We start from the raw sequence: 15,770 nt of genomic DNA, 5'->3' as shown, positions 1-15,770 counted from the left end.
ATGAGCAAGAGTGAGCTGCAGTGCATCGCGCTCAGACTGCAGAGAATGTGCTCAGTGAAAAAACACACTTTTCTTTCTGGAGTCTTATAAAATTTAAACAGAAAATATGGTAGCTTATGTAGGCAATAACTGCATTTTTGGTTTAGAATATTAATGCTAATGTCAACCCTTTTCTTTCCCTTTTAATGTTTGCTGTTGCATCGCCAATGTCTGACTGCTCTCACTTTTTCCAACTATGCCTCAGATCAAACAGAAAATGCGCGCTGCGTTTTGTTATGTCTGCCCCATATACACACACACACACACACACACACACACACACACACACACACACACACAATACACTAAATTATTTAACTACGCAAATCATGCAGCAGTGCCATCTATCTTTATTTCGCGATCCATTTTTTTCGACCTCGATGCGTTTCGTCACGTTTTGTATCGCGAAATTTTGTCAAACGATATTTCGTCCCATCCCTAATATATATAGGCTATTAAAGTAAAGTGTGTAATAATAAAACAGAGTAATAATATGAACTAAAATTAACAATGGACAAAAGTTTTTTTTGGTAACACTTTACAGTAAGGTTAATTAGTTAACTACATTACTTTACAAACTAATAATGAACTGCACTTATGAAGCATTTATTTATCTTTGTTAATGTTCATTTCAACATTTACTAATACATTATTAAAATCTTGTTAACATTAATTAATGCACTGTGAACTAATGTGAATAGCTGTACTTTTATTAACTAACATTAACAAAAAAATTAAAATACAGTAACAAATGTACTGCTCATGGTTAGTTTATGTTAGTTAATACATTAACTAATGGTAACTAATAAAACCTTATTGTAAAGTGTAACCGTTTTTTTTTTTTTTTTTTTTGGTAACACTTCACAATATTTCATTAGTTAAAGCAACACTGGGTAACTTTTGCTCTCGGGGTCCCCCTAAAGTTGGGAAAAAATAATGTCCTCAACTACTGTCGTAAGCTCTGTCATCCTACAACAGGGGATGCCATCGCGCGTGCATTTGTTGACATGACAACCCTGATAGCCCTGAACTAGTGATGCGCGGGTCGTCTCATAACCCGCGGACCTCGTATGTCTATTTAATGGTCGCGGGTGCGGGGCGGGTTGTAAAAATATATACAGTGGTGCGGGGCGGGCCAAATAATTTCATAAAAGCGGGTTGGTGTAGCACTAACCCCTCATTTACACTGAACACGTGCGGCCGCGGCACATTACGGCTGCAAAAAGGTTTTGTTCCCTCCTCCACGCGGTGCTAACTCACACCAGGAGCATATCAGAAGCGGAGTGACTGGATGCGTGAGACCACGTGATTTGCCTGTCCGACGTCCATTTCTTGTCTCCTACCAAGGATATTGCCAATATACATGTAATACGTTTGGGAGTCTGCACAGGGTGTCTATTTTGAAATTGACAGGGATTTTTGACTTTTATTTTGTCTTTCTGGTGCGACTTGGACGCACATCTGTCAAAAATAGACTAGGCACCTATATTTAGCGAAGCGGCATGGAGAGCCGCTTCTGGGAAGCTTCTAAAATGTGCCGGGTCGCCGCCGGTGTAAACACAAGCATTGACTAGAATGGGCGCGATCAGCTCCGGAAGCCGTGTCGCAGCCGTAATGCACTGCACACGTGTTCAGTGTAAATGAGGGGTAACAGTTCCCCTGAACACTGCAGGAGGAGTTCACATGCAGGTGTTCTTCTGGCGTCGCGTGTGAAATGTCTTCATCCCAGGTACAGTCAGTGGCATTTATTTCAGCATGTCATATGAATATAATTTCATGGGTATTATTTTTTTTCAAACGCCAAATAATTACGATTCTCACGTTTACAAGCCAGCGTCATTATAGTAGTCTATTGGTTACCGTTTTACAGAATCTATATGATACTTCAATTCAATGTTTGGGTGGTAACGTTAGGTAATCACCATAACAAGCAGGACAGCATCGGTCGGGCACGCCTCCTTCAGCTCACACCAACGAGCAAACGCTGGTCCAATGTTGATCCTCGTCCTGCCTTTAATCCCATCACTTTTTCGTTTCCTCTTATTGCTTTTCTCCAACAAAACCGTGTTCTTTCTTATTGTCTGTGCTGCTTTGGACATGACTATATTATCCGACGAACAAAGTTGTGCTTGCACGTCCGAATTTAAGGAAGTGTGGGTGTTGGTAGAAGTGACGTATGCGGTAAACCAGTCGAATTTTGTAGTTCTTGTTGTTCTCGGGTTACTACCCGAAACCCGAAGTTTAAAAGTACGATTAAAAACGATACAGACCCCGTCCAGCTATGGCAGACGTGTCATTCAACCTATTGTAAGTCGATGTATCATCACAAGAGTCTTATATATTATGAAGGTTGAAAAATTACCTAGTGCTGTTTTAATGCATTAGTAACCATGAACTAACCATGAACACATCTGTTCAGCATTAGTTCATCTTTGTTAACATTAGTTAATAAAAATCCAGCTGTTCATGGTTTGTTCATGTTAGTTCATATGTGCATTAACTAATGTTACCAAGATTTTAATAATTCATTAGGAAATGGTAAAATTAATGTTAACAAAGATAAAGTGCAGTTCATGTTAACTAATGTAGTTAACTAATAAACCTTATTGTAATTGGGTTTTTTGCCCACTCTCTGACTTCTGAAGGCTGCTGTGTAATTCACACCCCGACTAAGACACATTAGGGGAAGCATTTTAATAATCCTATGAATGCATATAAGAAAATGCATAATCGAATTGAATTCATCAAATCGTATGGAATTTGAATGTGAATCTTCTCAAATCGAATCTTTCTGAATTGGAAAAAATTGTTCTTGAATCGAAAACCTATAAATCATGAATCGAATCGATTCACTGCCTATCCAAAGATTCACCGCCCTACAGTTTACAAGGTCACATGGGTCACCTTGTAAACCTACTCCATCTCTTCCATCTAAGATAGGGGTACCCGAATTGAGAAGCACACGGATAGGGATCTATTTATCACCATTTTATTATGATTTTATTTTTTAAATTTCTCTTTAACAACTGTTTTAATTGTCCTTGTTTTTATTTGAATTCTTACACATGGTATTCTTATTTCTTATGCATATGTTGTCACTATTTTAATTCATTTTTATATAAAGCACTTTGAATTGTCATTGTGTATGAAATGTGCTATACAAATAAACTTGCCTTGCCTTATTTTTTAAAGCCTAATAAATGATGGCCTAAAGCTTTTAAAGACTAAATCAAATGAATAGCTTTTAATTACACTGTAATGGCTAAAAATCTATTTCATAGAGACATCAGCAGCAGTATTGGTATCGGTGATGATGGCCTCCTTTAAAAGAAAAAAAAAAAGTTTAAAAAAAAAGATGCCATTAAACAAATATTTAAAATGTGACCTGTGCTGGCAAAATGAGTCGCAATGAGACAATTTTCAAATATTAGTTATTGTTATTATGTTATATGTTGTTGTTCATCTTGCAAACATACATAAAATCCTTGGTTACAGCACCAAATCTGACACATAGCAAGTCAACACCAAATATCTATACTCGCCATGGCAGATATTTTGAAGTACTGTTATTCTGTGACTGTCTGAGGCATCTTTGTGTGCACGTGACGGATCTGTCAGTCAGCTCCTCTCCGAAAACATACAAATAAAGATACTTTCAGATGTTTAATTGCTATTTGGATAGCATACCATTGGGATCGCTATACAAGACCCTTGTAAAAACCTCCAATTAAATTTTTTCACTTGTTTTGCGTCATTTTGCCAGCACGGGTCCCTTATACTGTTTTTATGTTGATTCTATATTAATTTAGAGAATAAATGTGAAATTATTACAATATAAAAATATATTAAACAAATAAATTGATTTTGATTAATTGCGGTAAAACACCTGCGTGAAGTTGGCCCCCACCCAACGCAAAACTTCGGCAAAATAGTCTTAATTGTTTGTGCTCCGTTTGTGCTGTAAAACACATTTGTTTTGTGCTGCTTCTGTTTTTAAAGGTCCCGTTCTTCGCGATTCCAACTTTCAAACTTTAGTTAGTGTGGTCTTGTTGCTCTCTCACGAGGAGAAGAGCCGCATTCAGCGCTTGCATCTCCCTGTTATGGTAAGAGGTGGGACCTTTCCGGGCAAAGTGCGCTAAGCTGCTGTCCAATCACAACACGGGAAGCGCTGGCCCAATCAGAACTCGTTACGTGTTTCTGAAGGAGGGACTTCATAGAACAAAGAAATCATCAGGCCGTTTTTAGGACAGAGGAAACAGCGCTGTACAGATAAGTAAATTGTGTGAAAAATACTGTGTTTTTTTACACGCGAAACATGAACTCATGTTATATTGCACACTGTAAACATAAACAAAGCTGCGAAAACACGCGAAGAACGGGACCTTTAAAATATTAAAATAATATTTAATGGTCATTCTGAGGTCACTCAGCCCCCCACATGCTTCAAATTCACCCCAAATAGTCTCAATCGTTTGTGCCGGTAATATTTTTGTTTGTGCTGCTTCCGTTTTTAAAATATTAGATTTTGAATTATGCTCCAAATTTCCCCAAACTAATCTTGTTTGTTTGTGCTTCTTTTGTGCCATAAACATTTTGTGTGTGCTGCTTCTGTTTTTCAAATATTCAAATAATATTTATTGGTTATTATGAGGTCGATCAGCCGGTAAAATTTTCGTTTGTGCTGCTTCCATTTTTAAAATATTATACATTGAATTATAGATGATGAATTCACCAGCAGAATCACATACGATTATGAGCATATCCTATATGGGCTGCCTAAACATTGAATGGCTCAAAAATCAAAAATGTCTCAATCCAACCAACCATTTTTACCTGAAGGAGCTCCCCTAAATACAAATGTTCCATCCTAGCTTCCAGTAATCTGGCAGCACACTTAAGACTATGACATAATCCTTTCTGTAGCTGTCGGGTTCATGTCAGCCTTACATTTGGCACACAATGGCTCCCACTGTACCAGCACATGACTCATGAGAGGGTTACAGTGAGCACAAAGCTTATACATTATCTCAGAACCCTGTCTCTGGCTTTCTAATCCTCTTTTTCGCTGTCATTCCCCTCTTCTCACTCTCGTTTCTCTCCACCTCTAAGAAGACTGACCAGCTGTGCAGTTAGCCGTGTAGACACAGAGCAGTTCCAGGGCTGCCGTCATGGTGAGGTCGTCCAGCAGAAGCCAGGGCCACAGGGCCAAAAGCACCGCTGCCAGACGCAGCTCGGTAGCCACAGCCTGTGAGGAGAAAAATATGAATTAATTCAATCAAATGAGACAACATTTGTCCTAATCAGTCAATACTGGACAATTAATTGTTCATGCTAATTTATTATATTTACTTCTCTGACACAGTTAAAGATTCTCATGCAAAATAAAAATAAAAACAAGTTGGACATTGGAAGTAATTCTGTGCCAAATACACTCCTTAAGGATTCGTTTAAGTTATTTTTGAGTATGGTTCTGTATGACATCATAAAGGGCAGCATTCCCTGCAAGAGCAAGAGCATGCCCATCAACGAGCTTCGTTCGGGTTATAGAAGCCGTCGGCAGCGCTGTCTTTTTGATTGTAGACCACGAAATCAACAAGGTCACTAAAGAAGTGTTTTTGGTTGTTAGATAACCTTGTTCAGCTTCCCAAATGACCCTGCGTTAATCTGTTTTTCCGGAGCATCAACAGAGTAGTGCAAGTGTGTTTGTCAAAACTGGAGGGCAGCAGGCAGTGAGTGAAACTTCATAAAATTTCCGTTTTGATGGCAGTTGGCGCATAAGTGCATATAATGTAAACAACAGGAATGTATAAGTGAATCAAAAGTTATCCAGTGATACTGCCATAATGCGCACTCGTGACTCTTTAGCTCCACCCACTGGACACCTCCATGAGTTTGGCTGTTTTCGGGAAGAATAAGTACAGCGTATCTATCTTTTATAAATATGATAAAACTAAAAACTAAAGTCTCTTCGGAAATATGAAGGATGCAATACTACTCAGGTACTCAAGATTAACATGAGATGTTACATGTGTTATGTATCCTTTAACCATTAAAATCACTAAAAAGACTGTAAAATGTAATGTAGTAAATCCAAAAATACATTTTTAAAACTCTAGAATTCTAATATCAGCCATAAAATGAAAATAATAATTTGTATATCAGCAGTGTATCCCTAAATAACTCTTAAAAGGGCAAAAAAAATAAAAAATAAGGTACATAAATGATGACAAAAGTAGAAAAAAAGTGCTATGTTTTTTAATGTTCACTCAGGCTGTAAATTAGACTGCTTAATTGGTGAACCAGTCATCCAGCAGTCTCGGGTTGATTGACTTTCCTTTGTACTTCATGGAAATGATCACGACTCATTACACGCACACACGCATCTTGCTGGGTGTCATGCAGGTTTTCTTGTAAAGACTGCATCTCAGTCCTTACAAGAAAATCTGCATGCAAGCCAGCAAGAGTGCAAACCCACAGTGTTTCAAACCCACAAAGACCCCTTTTGAGAACGTCTGTGGATACTGTACGATAAATGTACCTACTCAAATAATCACAGGGAACATTATTTGATATGACGTACTTTGCATTCATTATGTTGATACAGGCAATTTCGCAGTATCTCTAGAATCATCTTAAGTTCTCTCATGCTGTTCTCCACCTGCTGAGACTGAACAAAGACAGAGCGGTTAGAACAAGAGATCATGCTGTTAATAAAAATTTTAATACCATCTTATTTGTATATGCATACATTTTTGCTGCATTTTCCCTGTTTGTTTTAATTGTAACTGTGACACTTCATAAAGTTAATAAATCTTAAACAAAATTACAGTACATAAATTCACAGAGCACAACATGCTTTTAGCTTTACTGAAGTACGCAATGTTCCTGGATCAGCATCTTTTGTTATTTCTAGAAATACATTCATTTCAACCATCATAACTCTACCTCTAAATTTAGACCGCAGTGATAAGTTAATAGTCGTGTCGTTCCAGGACCTACAAAAGATGTCGATCCAGAAACATGGATACTTCAAAACATCAGTTCCCATATTTTCACATTTCAATAATGAGAGAAGAGATAGTAGTAATATATAGTAGATAGTAATTTTTGTCTGTATTTTAAAATAAAAAGCATCATTAAAAGGTATAAATGAAATAAAATGAACATGAAAGAAACATTTGGCATGATTATTACAATTACGCATCTTTAATATGGGTTGTAACTTGAAAATAATGCTTTATGTATGTTTCTGTCAATGGATACATGTGCTGACTTCTCACTAATACACTACAACAACAGCGATAATAAAAGAAAAACGTGGGCAAAACGGTCTCTCTTTGTAAACTGTTCAGTGCATGCGAGTGCTGCCGTATGTCCGAATATGACCATATGATCATTTCGCCATCATCACCCGAGCGTAGAGCCAAAAGACGCGAATGAGAACTTGTGCGCACTGTGAGAAGATCTGTCTCTGTGCACTCATCCGAGAGCGCGCAAACATCTGTCAGCACGCAAATATTGAGTTATCTTTCAAGTCTTGCACTTGAACGGACAAACTCACACAAAAGTATATCAGCATGTCCATCTTGAGTATCCAAGCAGACGAGTCTTAAGTGAACTTTATACAGTCGAGAAAGACGATGCATATTCCTTCATTAGGTCTTAAAGGGGCAGTAGCCTTTACTCTGTTTAACGTCAAAAGATAAGGACATCAGAAAAGATAAGGACATCACTAACTGCTCTTAATTGAATAGCTTGTGCAAGTTTAATAATGATTAATCTTTAAATTAAACAGTAATATGTAATTTGATACATTTAATTAATTAATACATTTGATTACTTTATTCAATTTCTTTACCTAAAAACTAATGTTAGACCTACCAGAAAAACCTGAAAAGCATTGTATTTATTAGTATCTTTGCTCCATAGTATTTATTTGTGCTGCTGCTTGTATTTAAGTTATTTTTTTTTTCATATTTTCTTTATTTTCATTTGACAGTATTCCTTTTTTCCCTGAACAAAGTAAATACAGAACCGTACCGAAACCGTGAACCTAAAACCATGATAAAACTGTGAGCAATCAGTACCATTACACCCCTAGCGTAACATATGTGAGAGAGTGGCACACACATTCTGAAAGCCTTCGGCAGAATTCAGATGAGCCATTTTAATCTAGATTAATTTTGAAATTAATCTAGATTTAAAAAATAAAATAAAAAATAAAATAAAATTATATATATATATATATATATATATATATATATATATATATATATATATATATATATATATATATATATATATATATATATATATAAAGGGTGATTCTGAAATCCACTGCAGCTTCAATATACCTGTGTATATATGAAATAATATTTAATTCATAATCAAAACCTTAATCAATATTTATCTTCCAATATTTTTATAATGATTATTTTCAGTTATGATTTTGCTATATGTTTCTTGCTTTCTAAAGTGTATTTCATTTAATTTATTACATTTTATTCCATTTTATTTTTTATTTCCTTTTACTGAAACACTAAAGAGTAAAAATAAATATTGCCTGTACAATTGTGTGTCCCTCTCACTGAAAGAAAAGGCATGTTATCGGTATGTTTTGGTTAGAACTGTTTAGAACTGGAGCTTAATCAGCTCCAACATTGGAGAGACTGTGTATCTGTCTATGTGCACAATATTCTATGTTACAGATCAGTGTTGAGAATGGTGTACAATGGGCACCCTAAGAGATGGGTGGACTTGTTGTTCTGGGCAAGCTGGCGCCTGCTCCAGATCTGGAAGGTCACTACAGGCCTAATTGCGGGGTGAAAGCGCAACAAGTGACACGTCTATGGAAACTTGGATCAGATTAACTGACATGAGTGGAAATTTACCATGACTGTGGATTGTCTCTGAGCCAATCAGAATTTGATTGGCAATCAGATCTTGACGAGATAGCGGAGAGCGGGATCGCGGCCTACGAACTCCTTGTGAGATGAAGTTGGCTTCTGCTTTTGAAACTGCAAACTATTCTTGAGTAAATTTTTCTTTAAATTGATTGCAATTCTGACTATTTATCTTCATTTCTTCACTACTGGTCCTGGGTCATAAGCTGTTAACCAACCCCTAACAATATTATATATTTTTAAGTATAAAGTTCATTATTTTCCATAATGTAATGATAAAAATTAAAATAAATTAACTTTCAAATATTTTAAATTCATTGCACACCAACTGAAATATTTCAGGTCTTTTATTCTTTTAATACTGATGATTTTAGCATACAGCTAATGAAAACCCAAAATTCCTATCTCAAAAGATGTGTTTTTAATACAAAAAAGTCAAACTTCAAATAATTATGTTCAGTTATGCACTCAATACTTTCTTCGGGAATCCTTTTGCAGAAATGACTGCTTCAATGCGGCGTGGCATGGAGGCGATCAGCCTGTGGCACTGCTGAGGTGTTATGGAGGCCCAGGATGCTTCGATAGCGGCCTTAAGGTCATCCAGAGTCTTGGGTCTTGCGTCTCTCAACTTTCTCTTCACAATATCCCACAAATTCTCTATGGGGTTCAGGTCAGGAGAGTTGACAGGCCAATTGAGCACAGTAATACCAATAATATGGTCAGTAAAGCATTTACCAGTGGTTTTGGCACTGTGAGCAGGTGTCGGGTCGTGCTGAAAAACGAAATCTTCATCTCCATAAAGCTTTTCAGCAGATGGAAGCATGAAGTGCTCCAAAATCTCCCGATAGCTAGCTGCATTGACCCTGCCCTTGATAAAACACAGTGGACCAACACCAGCAGCTGGCATGGCACCCCAGACCATCACTGACTGTGGGTACTTGACACTGGACTTCCGGCATTTTGGCATTTCCCTCTCCCCAGTCTTCCTCCAGACTCTGGCACCTTAAATTCCGAATGACATGTAAAATTTGCTTTCATCCGAAAAAAGTACTTTGGACCACTGAGCAACAGTCCAGTGCTGCTTCTCTGTAGCCCAAAAGTGGCATGACCTGGGGAATGCGGCACCTGTAGCCCATTTCCTGCACACGCCTGTTCACGGTGGCTCTGGATGTTTCTACTCCAGACTCAGTCCACTGCTTCCGCAGGTCCCCCAAGGTCTGGAATCGGTCCTTCTCCACAATGTTCCTCAGGGTCCGGTCACCTTCTCGTTGTGCAGTGTTTTTTTGCCACACTTTTTCCTTCCCATAGACTTCCCACTAAGGTGCCTTGATACAGCACTCTGGGAACAGCCTATTTGTTCAGAAATGTCTTTCTGTGTCTTACCCTCTCGCTTGAGGGTGTCAATGATGGCCTTCTGGACAGCAGTCAGGTCGGCAGTCTTACCCATGATTGCAGTTTTGAGTAATGAACCAGGGTGGGAGTTTTTAAAAGCCTCAGGAATCTTTTGCAGGTGTTTAGAGTTAATTAGTTGATTCAGATGATTAGGTTAATAGCTCGTTTAAAGAACCTTTTCATGATATGCTAATTTTTTGGGGTTTTCATGAGCTGTATGCCAAAATCATCAGTATTAAAACAATAAAAGACCTGAAAATTTTCAGTTAGAGTGCAATGAATCTAAAATAAATGAAAGTTTAATTTGTATCATTACATTATGGAAAATAATGAACTTTATCACAATATGCAATTTTTTTGTTGAGAAGGACCTGTATATATATATATATATATATATATATATATATATATATATATATATATATATATATATATATATATATATATATATATATATATATATATATATATATATATATATATATATATACATATATATATATATACACACACACACACACAAACATGCATGTATATATTTAAGTTTTTTATATTTAACAATAAATACATATACAGAATATACATTTATGTAATGTAAATATATACATGCATCCGTGTGTATTTCTACATACATCATTATTTAACCCTTAAAGACCTAGAACATTTTTGGGGCGCCTGATGTGCCTCTACTTTTCTTTGTTTTTCTCCCCCATTCTAGCAGTTAGCATCAAGTGCTATATATCATTTTAAAAAGGAGAACCTGAAGTTTCCATCTAGCTCATTTGATGTCCCAATTTTACATTTATTTATTCTGAGAATGGATTAAATTAATATAATTTCAAGAAAAATGGCAGCAAAAATGTGATGTTTTTGCTGTGAACTTGAACAGAACTTCATGAAATTTGGATTTTTTCCTTTAGAAAGTTAGACTTGGTTGTTTTACACTTCCAGATTAAATTGTGTCTACATGTAACAATCCCTCAGCAAGTTATAGCCATTTATTATAACATTATTCTAGGCGTTTCTAGGTTTTTGAGTGAAAACAGGTGTATTTTATTTACTGGTAATGTGTCCTAAAAAGTTCAAGTAATAAAGTAAATAGAAAGATTGTTATATAATAACAATACTGAAACAAACATTTTTCTTCAGAGAAATATATTATAATTTGAGCATGAAAAACAAACGCAAACAATACCTCGTTGTGACAACAAACCGTGAAATAAAATATACTGAGGCTACTTTTACATGTGGGCAGCTATTTTCATAAACGGACATTTCAACTTCTCTGCACATAATATTCTCAAACACAAATTGAGGAAAATATAATAGTGAAAATGTGTAAAACACAAACTACATACGAATAGAGATATATACTGGCTGTGCTCTGAGAGAGCGCTTTGCACGAGTTTATTTCTGTTTGGTTGCATGATGCATGCAAATTCACACCCACGTTCATTTTTCAGAGAAACGTGATTTGTGGTTCAAAAGACCAAACACTGTGTTTATTGGTTGAGTTGATGAAAGTTTCAACGAATCTGGGCACAGGGGGGTGGGACTAATAAAAAAAAATAATAATTTCTGTTTGGCTCAGGGGAACAACCCACGTGTTTCCTGGACAAATCAATGCTGCATATTTTGATGACGCATCCACGCTGACTATGGAGCCTCTGAATGATCAATCGCGAGACATATTATACCTATGGAAAGCGGAGATACTCCTCTTTATGGTGCAGTTTACAACATACAGATTGGATTAGCGGTTAAAAAGTTATTAAACATTTTAGAACGATAGTTATTTTTAGTCAATGCTGCATATTTTGATGACGCATCGATGCTGACAACGGAGCCTCTGAATGATCAATCGCAAAACATATTATACCTTTGGAAAGCAGAGATTCTCCTCTTTACGGTGCGGTTTACAGCATACAGATTGGATTTGCGGTTTAAAAGTTATTAAACATTTTAGAACGATAGGTATTTTTAGCCGCGGGCGGCTGTCTCGGTCTTTAAGGGTTAATAAACATCCAATTTAGTTAATTTATACACATCTAAAAACAAGTAAAACCATGAGCTTTACATCAGATAAATAAAAAAAAGATAGACATCCTTATTTGTCACTTACCCATATATTAATTAAGTTTTCATTACATTTATGGCAATTTTTTTTTAAATTGAAGTTTCACCAATAATCTTATTACACAAGCAAAGCAATGCAAAACATTGACCATTGATGTTAGTGATATAAGTAATATAAAGTGGTACAACCATGAGGAAATCAACTGGTTAAATCAACGGAACCAGAGGATCGCTTCAGTTTTGACATTTTTTGTCACATCTGTGGCAGCACTGTCTCTCCCTCTGCCTCCCTCCCCCCTCTTAACAAGTTTTCAGTGTTTCTGATGTTGAAGCTGTCTGTCATGTTGCTGGAACCCTATGTACCTTCCTCCTGTGAGCGCTCTTGCCCGTTTTCACAGACTCCAGGTGAAGCTCTGCGTAAATGTGCTTCATGCGTTCCACACAGCTGTCAATCACACCAGCTGAAGAGGGAGAAGAGATATGTGTCTATGTACTCATCCATCAGACAGTGACATCAAGCATTAAACACAAATATAATGTAACCTGGGACTAGAATCAATGTGTATGTAAGATTCCCTACTAGTTATAGGTTGTAGCACATTTTACTGCTATGCATATTGTAGCATCTTTACCTCCTAAAGTTTATTTATTATGTTAGGCAAGTACTACATAGTCATTTATTATACATTATCATTTTCCAACCTCTTTGACTACCAGAATAAAACAGGATGTTTATGCTACTGTGTCTTTAAGACTTCTTTATGCTAGTCTACCTTTAAGATGCTGACTAATGAATATGCGTTAATATGTAAATGTAGGCAAGCATATGCAAATGTGATCATATTTATGACAACAAAACTATGATGATTTCTCTGAGATCCAACTGTGTTTTAATTTTCATAAATGGTGGAATGGGGCATTTTTTGATAGTCTAGTCTCCGTCTCGACCACATTTGTACTCGGCCTTGTCTTGGTCTCAGACTAAGAGGACTTGGGACTTTGTTTCAAGACCATCCAAACCACAACTGTTGGGATATTACTAAATTGCCAGTGCATTGCCTGATTAATTTATTAACATCATTAATGGGATTGGATGTGAAACTTACTGCTTCAGATGCAATCAATTACTTATTTTTAATATCATTTTACTTATTGTGTCGATTCAGAAATGAATTAGGGATTGTGTCAAAAATGTCACCAAAATATAATGCTATATACAAATGCCCACAAAATTTAAGATTATGTCGCAAAAAGTTCTTGTATGAGATCTGGATTTACAACGCGATATAATTAACCAATATCACAATAGCAAGAGCTGTTTTTACAAATTTGAGCATGACTGCAAACATGATATTGCTTTAACAAACATAAACATTTTTTTAAATGATCCTCAACATTATTTATGCATTTGTAATTTATCTATTCAGCATCTTTTGTATCAGTCATTTATTATAAGTTATAAATTCTCAGGTGGTAATGTGGATCTCTATGGATTTAAAGGGTGCTGGTCTGGTCTCTTTCTGCCTTGGTCTCAACCCCTTAAAGTCTTGGTCTTGTCTTAATCTCAACCTCTCAAAGTCTTGGTCTTTTCTTGATCTCAACTCCTCAAAGTCTTGGTCTTGTCTTGATCTCAACCCCTCAAAGTCTTGGTCTTGTCTTGATCTCAACCCCTCAAAGTCTTTGTCTTGTCTTGGTCTCAACCCCTCAAAGTCCTTGTCTTGGTCTCAACCTCTCAAAGTCTTGGACTTGTCTTGATCTCAACCCCTCAAAGTCTTGGTCTTGTCTTGATCTCAACCCCTCAAAGTCTTTGTCTTGTCTTGGTCTCAACATATATTGGTCTTGGTCTCGACTTGGTCGTGGATTAAGTGGTCTTGACTACAGCACTAGTGAACACTAGCATATGCCTATTGTATTATACGTCACAAGTTAGATGCTCATTGAGTGATTGTGTTGAAGAACAATAAAGTGACCTTTACCTTTACATGCGTAACTCTGAGCACTGGAGCTACAGGCTAACAGAGACATGAACGTTTTGGCCATCACCTTTTTGAAAGGATCCTGGAACGGAATCTTCTCATATTGCTGCAAATAGAAAAAAAAATAATCTTATCTTAAAAATTATTGATTTATTCTTAAAACATAATTATCATATATTCTCCTATAAATGTCAGTATGGTATAATCAGCATGTAGGAAGCAATTTTTGTCATCATGTAACAAGAAAAAAAAAAAAGGTATTTTTTCTATAATTTAGCAACATGGCTTGACATAAACTTTTTTGCTCACCAGCCACTGTGGCTAGTTGTTTTCCAGAGTTACTAGCCACAATTTTGACATATAGATATTTGTAATATCTCATAATTTGGCAGCAGGTATATTTGACTGCTGTGACTTTAAGACTTTAACTATCAGCAAAAAATAACTCAATTTAGCACTGAGAGGCAGCTTTATGTTTTCAGCTTTACACAAAATCTGCAGGAATGAGTAAAATTGTGTGCAATACGCACAATCACACACCGAAATTTAAGACTTGTAACACCAACAATATTCATCCAGAGCAAGTAAGTCAGGGGAGGCAGGTTTGTGTGTCAACAAGTTTTCAGGGAGATAAGGGAGAGCAAGAAAGCACAACTGGTATCTGTGTATCTATTCTGGGGTAAATGAGTATTGGAAGTGTTTCAGATATTTCAGTATCGATGTGTATTTGAAAAAAAAAAACTATATTTTTGACTACTGGACTTTGTTTATTATTTTAAATACCTTATTTAAAGACTAATTGAAAAATGTATATATTATATATAAAAATCAACTCGCAAAAGGGGGTAGTAGAAGCAGCTGTTACGCGCCACTGCTGAAATCCAAAAAAGGGGCTGTTAATTATCTGTGCTTTTCCGAATAAGGTATTTGGCTTCCGGCACACCCCTAATACATACACACTAAGACAGCCAATCAGATTTGAGAACATCAGATTTGACCTTGACATTTTGAGCACAGAACTCATCTATAAAAATGGCCCACGCAAGTTGTATTCAAGACGATTTACAACCTAAACTAAATCTGTTACCTCTAGTAATAGTTCACACATGACCTCTCCAGGCTCAAAAGACAGGACAGCAGTTAGTGAGGAGTTTGGGCCCTTGCTGGTCGGATCCTCTGTGTGGCCTCCCGATCTCATCTTTACCTCCTCCGTGAACAGCACACACAGAAAGTGCAAGGTCGACGTACAGAGAGAAGACTCTGCGCCCGATTGGTTCAAACACACTCGGATGGTATCTGTCACAAGAGAGGGCAAAGACTAAACAAAAAGAATGCTAATATTTAGTTTTCTGAGCTTTTCTTGAACTCCAACTTCGAGACGAGA

At 36.6% G+C, this 15,770-nt stretch overlaps 2 protein-coding genes across 2 annotated transcripts in view; one reads left to right on the top strand and one right to left on the bottom strand.

Moving 5' to 3' along the window:
• The window catches only part of rttn (rotatin), a 97,441-nt gene that overhangs the window by 13,741 nt on the left and 67,930 nt on the right, over positions 1–15,770 (bottom strand). The window contains exons 40-44 of the mRNA XM_067435475.1: positions 15,474–15,682; positions 14,387–14,492; positions 12,774–12,871; positions 6,620–6,706; positions 5,158–5,284 (exon numbers count right to left, since the gene is read on the bottom strand). Coding sequence (XP_067291576.1) covers positions 5,158–5,284; positions 6,620–6,706; positions 12,774–12,871; positions 14,387–14,492; positions 15,474–15,682 — 627 coding nt within the window. The remainder of the gene's footprint in view (positions 1–5,157; positions 5,285–6,619; positions 6,707–12,773; positions 12,872–14,386; positions 14,493–15,473; positions 15,683–15,770) is intronic.
• Positions 1–15,770, top strand: part of dok6 (docking protein 6) — a 167,252-nt gene that overhangs the window by 142,520 nt on the left and 8,962 nt on the right. The window lies entirely within an intron of this gene.

The sequence above is a fragment of the Pseudorasbora parva genome, chromosome 24 (assembly GCF_024679245.1).
Source record: "Pseudorasbora parva isolate DD20220531a chromosome 24, ASM2467924v1, whole genome shotgun sequence".
NCBI classification, from domain to species: Eukaryota; Metazoa; Chordata; class Actinopteri; order Cypriniformes; family Gobionidae; genus Pseudorasbora; species Pseudorasbora parva.
This window is presented reverse-complemented; position numbering and strand designations above follow the sequence as displayed.